Below are 11749 nucleotides of genomic sequence, written 5' to 3'. Positions count from 1 at the left end.
ACAAACCCTTTTCCCATGGGAACTATGAAGCATTGCAGAGCCCCAGTTTCCTGAGAATTTCCTAAAGGTTTTCTCATGCCTTCACATCCCTCTGCGGGTCAGCAGGGGCAGGACTTAGGGGCAGGGCAGCTCCCAGCCATCCTCCTGCTGCAGCCACGGGGCCCTGCCTGCCCTGAGGACAAGGAGGAGGAGGAGGCGGAGGAGGAAGATTCCTCCAGCCTGGCGCAGGGGGGTTTGAATGGCATCTCCCACCCTCAGACCATCTCCAGCTTCCAAAAGCAGGATGGGCTCAGGCAGTCACTAAGCAACGGGTGACCTTCCCAGCACAGCCTGGCAGCTCAGGCTGCGTGGAGGCAGCGATTAAAGCGAGCAGGAGCCCTGCCTTCTGCGCTCCCAGCTCGTCACCAGCTCCGTGCACGGCACGAGACGAGCTCCACGGTGCAAATGTCACACCACAAGCCCCTTTCCCTTCGCGTCGTCCTGCAGTGGGTTCTGCAGCTCACGGGCACAGAGCTGCTGAGCACACGGGTCTGCCCTGATCCCCGGGGAGAGGGAGAGCCTGGCTCAGCCTCTGCGTTGTGTTTTCTCTCCTGCATCCAGCTCCAGCAGGGCTGGCTGTCACCGGGTGTTTCACTCCCTGCTCTCCTGCCAGCCGCTCGGGCTGGCGGCGCTCTGCCCGTCCTGGTGTTGCCTGCTTGGGGCTCCTGCTGCAGAGCTCCGAGCCGAGCCGTTCAGAGCCAGGAACAAGAACGTCCCAAACGTCAGCAGCCCACGCAGCTTTGGGTGATCGCAGGGGAGCCCGAGCACTAGGAAGGGTTGGGAATGTGAATGTGGGGGTGGAGGAGTCTGGGGTGTCCCTGTGCAGGAGCAAAGCCACCACCCCACGGTGGGTGAGGAGCCCCAGCCTGGGACAGCCACGCAGCCCCCAGCTCCCTTGGGTGCCCAAATACCCCCGCACACATCCACAGGGATGTCCCTGCACATAAATGTGGTGGGGCACAGGGAGCCAGGCACTGGGCTCGGGCACACCTGGTCCCGCTCGTGACAAATACCCGACCACCACCAGCTGGATTCACCTTTTATTAAACTTCCCAGAACAAAAGGAGGAGAGAGCAAAGCCTGCCCTGGAGCATCCCCAGTGCTGGCGCCCTGCATGCCTTCCCCACCAGCAGAAAAATGGAGAGAAAACCACATCAGAGGTGGGTTCAGGTAGAACTAAAAGTGAAAATGTCTCTTTATTGGGGGGAAAAAATGAGATGGAGCTGCTCCTGCTGCCAGAGCCCTGTCCTGCTCCTGAAGGTGAGGCAGGGTGGGCACCGGGCATGGAGGCACCAGCTGGAAGCAGCTTCCCCATTAGGGAATTTTGCTAATGATCTAATTAGGGCCAAACCCTTTGCAGGTGGTCTGGGGAGGTGCTTCCTGGGGCCGAGCCCTTCACACAGCCTGCAGTCCCTCCTGCCCAAGCCATCCCTGCAAGCGGGACGCTGCCCCCCGGCTGAGCCTGCAGGACCCCTGGCAGCGGGTGGGGAAGCAAGAGAGCGCGTGGGGCTCAGCTTGAGGGTCTCCAGCCACCCAGAGCCAGCTGTCCCCATGTGCTGTGCCAGAGGGAGGGCTGCAGCCCACTCCTGGTGCCATCCCAGCCATGATCCCGCTGTGTGGCACCGCCTCGCCTGCACCCAGGGCTGGGGGCAGCTTGCAGGAGACCCCCGGCCCTGCAGGGCTCACCCACACAGGCTTCATCCGCAGGCTCGCAGCGAGCCTAACGCAACCTGTGATGCTGGGCAGGGGGGCGGAAGAGGAGGAGGAGGAGGGCAGTAATAACTTAATTTTGGGAGCAGTGAGGCGGGAAAGCAAACCTACAGCCCGCTGGTTTAACGTCACGGGGCTCTTGCCAGACCCAAACACTCGAGCCCACCTGGGAGGGAAGAGCAAAGAAAGCCGAGGGTGTGCGATTCCCTGCCCACTGCCCTGCCAGGGGAAGGATCCTTTATCTCCTGGGCTGCGGGCTGCCAGCTGGGAGGGGAGAGGAGAAACGAGGGTGCCAGGAGGGACCTGAGGCCTCAGTTAATCGTCTGCCAAAGCAGGGCCCGAGTGCTCTCCTAGATGGATTTCCTCCGCGGCCGCAGGCGCTGCCGGCACCGGGGGCTGCCAGACGACAGCGTGCTCGCCGGGGAGGAGCCGGTCTGGCCCCGCGTGCTCAGGGACACCTCGTCGATTTTGTAGGAGATGGAGTTGTAGTAGACGGGGTTGGTGTGGCAGCTCAGCGTCTCGGGGTGGGAGGGCGCGGGGCTGCCGCACAGCGGGGCTCGGTAGCACAGGCACGTGCAGAAGGAGGGCACCTTGGCCGAGGAGTTGGCCGAGCGCCGCCTCCTCTCCGCGTCCTCCTGGACCAGGGGGATCAGGTTCAGCTGGCTCGTCCGCTCCTCCGCCGGGAGGAAAATGGCCTTGCTGCTCCGGCCGGCCTCGCCGGGCGGCGGGTGGAGGTTGTTGCGGGCCCTGCGCAGCGAGGCCCTCTCCTCGGCGTCCCGCCGCTCGTCCTCCGAGTTCATGGTGAGGAAGCGCAGCACCACCAGGTTGAGGAAGGCGCCGATGACCGTCAGGCCCACCAGGATGTACATGAAGCTGAAGGCCACGTACGGGGGCTTCTTTTGCAGCGCCTCGTTCTTCTGCAGGGCCACGAAGTCGCCGAAGCCGATGGTGGTCAAGGTTATGAAGCAGTAATAGTATGCGTGGAAGAAGGTCCAGCCCTCGAAGTACGAGAAGGCCGCCGCCCCGATGCACAGCGTGCCCATGCAGGACAGAAAGCCCACCAGGACCATGTTCTCCATGGAGACATTGGTTGTCCTCATGCCCAGGCACTTCTTCACCTTCTTGAGCAGCAGCCGCACGAGGGTGTTCATGCGCTCGCCCAGGCTCTGGAACATGACGAGGGTCAGGGGGATGCCCAGGATGGCGTAGAACATGCAGAAAACTTTGCCGGCGTCCGTGCCCGGGGCAGCGTGCCCGTAGCCTGTGGAGGGAAGGGGACAGGCAGGCGTCAGGCCCTGACGGGGGCTCCCCTGGGAGCCCCTCCCAGATTTAATTTCCCACCGCTGTGGGGAAATCTCCCAAGTTTCAGTGCAGGACTCAAGGACAGGCACAGCGACACCATGAGCCGCAGTGAGCTGTTCACCACCATCCCCCCGACCTCCGCTGCGCCTGCGCCCGCCTCGCTTTGTTCAACCAGCCGAACCAAACCCCACGGCCCCTGACCTAAAGGGACGAGTGAGCAACGTGCTGCGAGCAGCCCGGCTGCATGGGGGGCTCGGAGGAGGCGCCCAAAGCTTGCTGCTGGGTTTCCCTGAGAAACCACCAGGGCTGGAGATGCCTCTGAAGGTGCCTGCAGAGCAGCACCAGCGAGCAGCTCGCAAAGAGGGATCCTTCCTGCACTGCTGCCTGGCCTTTGGCAAACAGATATTTGTGTGTGTGGCAGGGGGGAGGTTGTTCTTTTTTTTTTATTTCTTTTTCCTTTTTTTCCAGGTACCTGAGGGACTTTTGCTGGAAGAAATGGGGAGAAAATGTGCTCTTTTTACTTTTGTTCAGAGCTCTGACTTGGTTTCACCTCTGTCTCCTTTGCCAGTGGATTTCCAGGGCTCTTAGGGGAAGAGCTAGCACACAGTGATGGGAAGAGCAGAGGATGACAAACGCGTTGTCCTGGGCTCTCGGTGCACCTCCCACTCCAGGAAACTCCTGCAGGTGGTAGGGCTGGGAGCAGAGGACAGCGTTACCCTCGGCCATGCTCTGAGCCACAAATGCAGGGGCAGCAGGGAGTGACCGGTCTCTAATTGCCGGGTCTGTGCACAAACCCATGCAATCACAAATGACCAACTTAATTCCTGCATGGCACATCTCTCGGAATACAGAGCAGAAATGCGACTGCAGTGGTAAAGGAGGAAAAAAAAAAAAAAAAAAGGCGGTCAGATCCCAGCCTAATAACTGAGTGCAATTATCAGGTCCTAGGCTACCAGGTAATACAACGAGAGCAATGAGGAGGTGAATACAATGATCCAGAAGAGCAGTAAGTGGAAAAACAGCTGTTGTACCCTGAGAGGCTCCTGAAAGAGCGTATGACTGATGCTTTCAAAATGATAAAAGGAATTAGAAAGAGTAAACACAGCTACGTTGGTGCTAAAGCTGAGATTCAGAGCGCAGCCCGATGGAGAGGGAACTGACACGCCAGGCTTTTAAAATATGGCACCTGGGCTGAAATTATTTATTGCACGGGGCGTGTAACACGCTTCCCAATTGTTTGTCACAGGTGACAGAGGAATCATGTTAACGAAGCTATAACCTGTCGTGGGGTGAGGGGGATTTTCTCATTTGCCCCGAAACGCAGCGTGTTCAGCTCCCCGATGTGTGTGGCCCCTCCACGAGGCTGAGATGAGGACCTGCTGTTAGCTGCTGGCTGTGCAAGGCAGGATTTGGCCTCAGGGCTCCTGCCCCCAAAAACCATCTGCTGGTTGAGTTCCCAGCCCGAGGAATGACCCGAGTGGGGGTCCCACACCTGCCTGCCCTCGGGGGATGCCCGGGGTGCGTGGATTAATGGAAGTGGGTTAATTAAATGCTGCGAAACACCTATGTGGCTAACCTCAGAGTGAAGGCAGTCCTCGTTGAATTTACTGTCATTTCATCGTGAGATAGCAGACAAACCACATCTGGGCTCTAGTAAGCGTGCCTACCTGGGGGCTCCATGCAACTCCATCATTCCCCCAACCCAACCCAACTCACCCCCATCCCCTCCCCCTGTGGGTGCCCACACCCATGTAGCTGCTGGGGCTCCCCGGAGCAGCTCTTGCACAGCCCCACAGCTGGAGTTTGGAGGACCCAGAGCCTTCTGCCCGGCTCCCCAGCCCACCTCTCTGCCTGCAGCCCTCCGGGGGCCCGGCGTGGCTCCCACCCTCGCACCCAGCCAACTTCTGCAGCCCCGGGACCGGGGGCGCATCGCACCCCGCGGCTCCTGCCCCCCGCTGCGCCTCCCCAACGGCGGGGGGGCCGGCTGGGACCCCCCGCTCTGTGCCAGCGAGGCAGAGCCCCCCCACCTGGGGTACCCGGAGCAGGGGCTGGCTGGAGGGGGAGGACCCGGAGGGGACGCGGGGCCGGATGGAAGGGGGGCACCGCGCGCCCCGGCGCTCACCGATGGTGGTGATGACCGTGATGGCGAAGTAGAAGGAGCCGGCGAACTTCCACTGCCTGCCGGCTCGGTGGGGCTCGGCCTGCAGCACCAGGCGCTCCAGCTCCCGGTAATCGTCGGCGGAGAAGCGGTACTTCCTCCGCAGCTCCCCGCGCTTCTGCTCCAGCAGCCGCTTGCGGCCGCTCTCCGCCTCCGACTCCAGCGCATCGAAGACGGCGGCGCCCACCAGCAGGTAGGAGAAGATGCAGAGGATGAGCGCGGCCGTGCGCAGGTTCTGCCGCTTCATGGCTCAGCCCGGGCTCCGCATGGCCCCGCCGTGGGTCCCCCCCTTTCCCCGTCCCCCCCTCCCCGTCCCCGGGCCCCGCCGCCGCGCCCCCGCGCAGCGCCCGCGCCCGCGCACCGCCCCCTGCGCGCCCCCTGCGCGCCCGCCGCCGCCTTGCGCGCCCCCAGCGGCACCTCGAGGTGCCCCCTGCGCGCCCCCGTGCCCGGCCGGGGGGTACTGGGGGCGCTGGGGGCACGCAGTGGTGCTGGGGGTGCTCAGTACCCCCCCCCGAGCTCTCCAGCAGAATTGGCTGCGGGAGGAGCCGGAGCCCGCGAAGCAGAGGCCCCGCTTTGTCATCTCTGGCTTCCCGAGCTTTTATGTAAGCCTTCTGCTGCCTTTTTAAAAATAGGATACTTCACTGGTTGGATGGTGTCTGCCTCAAGAACCAAACTCCCCTCCTCTTGATCTGGAATAGGCAAAGCAGGCGAGCAGGATTACATCCCCTCCTGGTGCACCCACCCCACTCCCCAGTCCGGAGAGGACAGGACGATTTGGGGTTTAGTTGCACAAAGGAGGTTTGAGTCAGACACAGTGAAACCTTCCTAACCCTGCAGACAGGGAAACACCAGAACGGATCACCTGGGAGGTTGTGGCAGCCTTGGCGTGGAGGAGTTTGAGGTGGGGAAGGGGACATCAGGCAGAAGTGCCGTGGGGACAGCTGATGGCCCCCCGGGGCGGGACACCCCTCGCTGCTCCTGCAGCCCCTCCAGCCCTGACCTGTCCACAGCCAGCACCAGGGACACGACGCCTGTCCTGCTGCAACCCTGAGCTCCTTTCCACCCTGGCCACCTTCCCACTTCCTCGCGGCACCCCGGTGCCTGCACCAGCAGTGAAAGTTGTTCCCAAACAAAAACTGCAGGTGCTGGTGCCCGCAAGCTGTGGGAGGATTGCTGTGTGCCACCGCAGCACTCACAGCCCCTAAATCACACGGCAAGGCCTCCGCTGGACGAATGTGCCTGGTTTGTGTTCTCCTTGGCCTTGCTTGCAGCCCTGCCAATGGGTCCTGGGATGCTGTTGAGTCTCCAAACCTAGGGCAGTGTCAGGCCACCGGCAAGAGGAGACGCTCTTCGTGCTGCTGGTAATTCTTTCCACTGGTCAGCAACGACATCTGTGACATCCTACCTTGCAGGAAGGGCACAGCGGTGCTCCTGCTGGTTCCTGGAGAAGGACACAGATCTCGCAGTGACCACATCACTCTCTTAGGGGTGATTCTGGGGCCCCAGTGCCCTGCCGCTCCAGTTCTGAGTTCCCCAGGTACTTGGAGCATTAAGATGCTATCCAAAGCCAGCTGCTCCATGCAGCTGCTGCAGCAACGTGCCAGGGCAGGTCCAAACGTGCAAAACACAGGGAGACGCTCTCCAGCCACAGGAGAAGATGGGCACAAGCTGCCTGTGCAATGCCTTTAGCAGCAGCTGAAGGAAGGACATCACTGGTTTCTCCTTTGGGGGGTTGCTGTGAGCATGTGCACAGCCTCTGTGCAATGAAAGCGGCTCAGAAGGAACAAGGGCAGGGTCAGTCTCCTAACAAGAACCCCCAGCACCAAACCCAGGTTGGAATTGTTTCGTGCTTCCCCCCTGTGAAGCTCGCTCCGTTCAACCTTTGGCTTCCCGGCACCTTTGCTGTGCTTGGGAAGGTTCACGTGGCACCGGCAGGACCAGAGCAGGCAGGATAAGGTACCTCAGCATCGATTTCCAGCGAGAAGTTGCGTTATGAGATTAAATGCCTCATTTTTACTGCACGGGGAGGCAGAGGGCAGGTGAGAGCTCTGGAAATCGAGCAGCAGCTGCGTGGTGTGCTGCTGTTTTCAGAGCCTGTGAGCGGGACGGGCGCTCCTCGTCCGGCCAGCCCTGAGTGCAAACAAAGCCAGACCTCATCTGTGCTTCAACAGGGCCTAATTAATGTGTCTAATTGGCTCACATCTAATAATTTGGGGCTGGAAAGGAATTTATTAAAAAGCTTTCCTAGTTTTAATGGATTGAAACAGGCAAAGCTGCTCAGCGGGCTCAGAGGAAAGAGGCTAAACACAGGCCGGCAGCGGAGGCTGTCTGGGGGGCTCCCGGAGCTCCTGCTTCCCCCGCCACACCTGGGCAGGAGTTTGGGCAGCACACAGCACCCTGCCCTGCCATGCCCGTGCTCCTCTTTGCTAAAAGATAAGGGCAAAGCTGAAGCTGGGTCCGAGTCCCTGCCTTCTGCTCCTTCCTATGGCTGAGGGACAAGGGGCCATAACTCTCTCCAGGCAGCTGCTTCCCCGTTCCTTTCTGGAGGTGGCTGTAGATGACACCTTGCAGTATCTTTGCATTCTGAAACATCTCAGCAATCTCTCTCCTCGCTGCTGTCTGATGTACATAGAGATGGGTGCACGCTGCCAGCCGTGCCCCAGCTGCTCTGTGCCCCTCGCTCGCATCTTGGGGTCCCTGACACACCGCCTGCCCTCACTGCGTGCCACCCTTAGGTGTCACCGAGGGCTGGAGGCAGGGGGCACCTCCCCATGCTGAGCCGTGGAGTGCTGCAGGTCGCCAAGTGGCTCAGAGAGCACCGTGGCACGCTCCTCTTCTTCGGTTATTGGAAAAGAACCAATAGATGTTTTCTTCTGCCTTAGTAAAAGCATCAGCTCTTCTGGCTTTAATGCCATTTAATACTGAGATTATAGCCTCGCAACGCCGCAGGATATTTTTAAAGCAATGGATTAGTTCATTTCTAAAAAGGATTAGATACTGAGATACGAGTGCCCACACCAGCTGCAGCAGGCTGGAGCTCCAGGGACTGCCCAGCAGTCCCAGGTGTGTGGGACGGGGAGCTGGGCACAGTGAGTTGGGCACCTTTAGCCGGGCATGGTGAGCTGGGCATGGCAGCAATCCCCTCTCCACGCCAGGTGCCGGCGATGCCCTCTTCTGCAGATACAGAGACTTCTGCCCTGTGACTGCATTGATCGTCCTGCACAACAGCCTCCTGCTAGCCAGAACTAGCCTGCCTCTCCTACAGGCCATGCCCTGGGCTATTCGAGGCTCCCCCTGCTTGGTTCCAGAGGTTTGCCCCTGCCGTAGCTGAGGGTGGGAGTCCTGGCACGCCGGGGTGCCTGAGCATCACTCAGGATCCTCCTGGCTTTCCCTGGGCTCTGGGATCTCCCTGCTGCCTCCCCCCCTGACTCTGTGCAGCCTGGATGGCCGCAGGCACTTTGCTGTGCTATCTGGAAGCTCAGGCAGTGAATTAATAAAGTGCTGGGTGTAGAATGAAAATATAAACCGCTCACCAATGCAGATTGCCTCCGTGTGGTTGCTACAGATGAGGCTTGCGGGTTGCAAACCCCAGGGTACGTGCAGGTGGGCACAGCCCCGCGTGTGGCTGTCCTCAGCCTCCTTGCCTGCTCCCAGCCCTGCCAAACCTCGGCTGTGCCTCCTTCTGATGCCCCAGCACCCCACAGCCATGGCAGAGCCCTGCCCCATTTCCTGCCCCATTTCCCTGCCTGCCCGAAGTTGGTGCTGCAGCGCCCACACGGCCCCATGCCCCTTGCTCCCCACCGCAGCTGGAGCCTGGGCAAGGAGCGCAGCTGGGCCACAAACGTTGACGGTGCTCTTGTCAGTTTGTGACCACAAACTCTATTTTCAGCCTAATAAGTTTTTTATGTGCTTGGAAAGCTGTCAGCTGAGCGTCAGCCAGGCACCAAGTACCTGCCATAAATGCCTGGCCGGCACCCAGCCGGGGAGGTGCTGCGCTGCTGCAGCGGGGTTTTAATCTCGGCCACTTCACTTGGTTCATTTATTTACCTTGAGCACCTCGGCTTCAGTAATAAAACCAAGATAAAATAATAAAGTTCCTGCCTGCTAACCAGTGGAAATACTTGCCGAGAGGCTGCTGGAGCAGAGCAGCCCCGAGTTTGAATGAGTGCCCCAGCGCAGCCAGGCTGCTCCTGGGACAAGGGGCAGAGGCTCGGTGAGGGCTGCCCAGCTCGGTGGCCTGCACGGTGACTCCGGGGACAAGCAGCCACAGCATCGGGCTCACTGCAGGACCACGGCCACGTCAGAGCCTTGGCTGAAGGCAGAGCAGGGCCTGATCCATGCATAGTGTCACGGTGCTATATATAAACACCTTCCCCGCTGCGAGCCGGGGCGCAGAGGCTCTGGGAACGCATCGCAAATATTCAAGTATTGGAAATATCCCACTGTAACCGGGGAAAAGTGCGCTGATTATTCACAAGTGGTCCCTTCCCTGTGCTGCTGTCTGAAATCAGAGCTCGGGGACTGAGCGGCCCGGAGCTGCCTTCCCCACACCAGCTGGAACGCGCCGGGCACTGGTGTGTTGGGATGCAGTTTGCTTCCTCTCTGGAAGGCTTAATTGGGGAGATGAGAGACATCTGCCCTGAACTGTGAATGCGAAGGGTCCCCTGTGCCTGCCCCAGCCCTGCCCCTTGCTTCCCGGCACTGCTCAGAGGCTGAGCTGGGTCCCTTGGGCACAGCAAGCGGCAGCAGAGCCACGGCTGCTCCAGGCACCAGCGCCCCGTGAGTCAGCCACAGGGAATCAAATGAGCCCCCGGTTTTTGGGGAGCCGGGCACACCGCCTGTGAGGAGCAGGAGAAGCAGCCTGAGGTTCCCATGGGAGGAGGAGCAGCTGGGTAACTTTCAGGTGTCTCCTTTGAGCCTCTGGGGTGGGAGGTGATGCTGTCCTGGGTTACCCTAGGGCACCTCCCAGCAGTGACAGACCCAGGGCATGGGCATTTGGGGTTTCTGGCTTGGGAAGCAGACGTTCACAGACTGAGCCTGCTGCTCGGTCCACCAGTGACCCTCCCGTCCTCACCCTGTGGCATGGGAAAGCAAAATAAAACCTCCCAGCCGGTGCTGTGCTGCTGTGCTGCTGGCTTTGCTCCCCTGGGGACTACCCAGAGCCACTGGCAGCAAGCCCAGGGACGAGGAGCTCTGAAAAGGAGCCAGCCAGGAGGGGGAAAAGGCGCTGACCCCTGCATATCCCCCCTGCACCAACACCCCTGCGCTGGGGGCTGCGAGCGGGCTGGGTGCGGGATGCTGGAGCTGCCGGCTCTGCCAGCAAGGGGCTCGGAGGAGGGATATTGAGAGGGATGCTCTAAAAACCAGCTCATCCCTGCCGAGCCTGGGCTCACGGAGCCCTCCAGGCCCGGTGCAGCCGCAGCTGCTCTGTAACACACATACAAATGCGTGCTCCGGCTGCGGCTGCTGCCGAGCTGCAAGTCAGCGCCTCCCGGGCTCCTGCCCCACGCAGGTCCCACCCGCAGCACCTATTTATAACCCAGGCACTGCAGGAGTAATATCAGGCTGGTGGCCTCACACAGGCATGCTAAATGTTGTTCTATTTATACGCTTTGCTCTTCTTACAAGCTGTTGGTCTCCCAGATGCCAAAGCACTGCAGCACAGACAGACTCAGATTTCCTCCTTTCCTGAAATACCCACCAGCAGCACCCAGCCCCGCACATATTTACCATTTTACCATATTTCCCGTTACACCTGCAGTAGTTGCAGCTGCTGTCCCTTTCCAAGTGCAGTGGATGCCCTCGGTACATGAGATAACCCGCCGGGTCTGCACCCCTCAAGCACAATGAGACCGTTGTGCTGAAGAGCTGAGCGCTGGGCCTGGGGCTGCATCTCCAGGTGATGGGGCTTTGGGTCTCCCCATCCCTCTTCCCACCCACCCCAGCCACCTTTTTTCAGGTTGTACCAGCTGCACCAAGCTCCCCAGAGCGTTAATTTCAGCCATGCATCACACACTGTGAACGCCAGTGGGGGCAAATCCTCTTTTCAGGCTTCAGACTCCTTCTAAAAATCTGTGCAAAGTAAAAATAAAGATTTAAACGGAGCTGAGTCCTCTGCATCTAGCTGTCAATGGCAGGGATGTGTTCTTGCACGGCGTTCTGCATGCCAAGCCAGACAGTTTGGCATTCTAGGGAAATGAAGGGCTCGTGCGTCTGTGCCTCTGTGCCCGTGCCTGTTAATTTTGCCTGAACGGCTTCCCCAGGCTGTCGGCTCAGAATTGTCTTTAACATAACAAATCTCAACCGTGCTTGCAACAAACCCTCGAGTAAGAGAGGTTTATTTAATGAAAGAAGAAACGCTGCCAAATTTCTGGGCCTGATCTCGATCCCATTAATGCCAGCAGAATTCCCACCATGTTGGGTTGTTGGTTGAGCCTGACATGGGGAAAGTGATTAAAAATCTCCGTCAGTCTGATTCTGGTGGCTCACTGCTCTGCTGTGCTGTGCCAGGGCTGGGCAGGAGGGCAGGCACTGGGGGTG

The 11749-nt window shown here is 59.9% G+C and overlaps 1 protein-coding gene and 1 long non-coding RNA gene across 2 annotated transcripts; one reads left to right on the top strand and one right to left on the bottom strand.

Annotated features, from left to right (window-relative positions):
- Nucleotides 1-1066: 1066 nt before the first annotated feature.
- KCNK15 (potassium two pore domain channel subfamily K member 15) lies at nt 1067-5947 on the bottom strand. The gene is made up of 2 exons (XM_027472898.3): nt 5174-5947; nt 1067-3010 (listed from the first exon to the last, which is right to left on the bottom strand). The coding sequence occupies exons 1-2, from the start codon at nt 5454-5456 to the stop codon at nt 2100-2102; spliced, it is 1194 nt and encodes a 397-aa protein (XP_027328699.1). The 5' UTR covers nt 5457-5947; the 3' UTR covers nt 1067-2099.
- Nucleotides 3010-5497, top strand: LOC119713321 (uncharacterized). The gene is made up of 2 exons (XR_005260451.2): nt 3010-3375; nt 3520-5497. It is a non-coding gene; the product is annotated as an uncharacterized lncRNA (long non-coding RNA).
- Nucleotides 5948-11749: the final 5802 nt, after the last annotated feature.

This window comes from Anas platyrhynchos, chromosome 21, assembly GCF_047663525.1.
Source record: "Anas platyrhynchos isolate ZD024472 breed Pekin duck chromosome 21, IASCAAS_PekinDuck_T2T, whole genome shotgun sequence".
NCBI classification, from domain to species: domain Eukaryota; kingdom Metazoa; phylum Chordata; class Aves; order Anseriformes; family Anatidae; genus Anas; species Anas platyrhynchos.
Note: the sequence above shows the minus strand (reverse complement) of the source record. Positions and strands in the feature narration are given on the sequence as shown.

Excerpts from the sequence above, each read along its gene's own strand:
- KCNK15 (XM_027472898.3), bottom strand. The coding sequence starts at position 5,456 with ATGAAGCGGCAGAACCTGCGCACGGCCGCGCTCATCCTCTGCATCTTC. Across the intron at positions 3,011-5,173 it reads CACGGTCATCACCACCATCG|GCTACGGGCACGCTGCCCCG; the intron begins GTGAGCGCCGGG and ends TTCCCTCCACAG.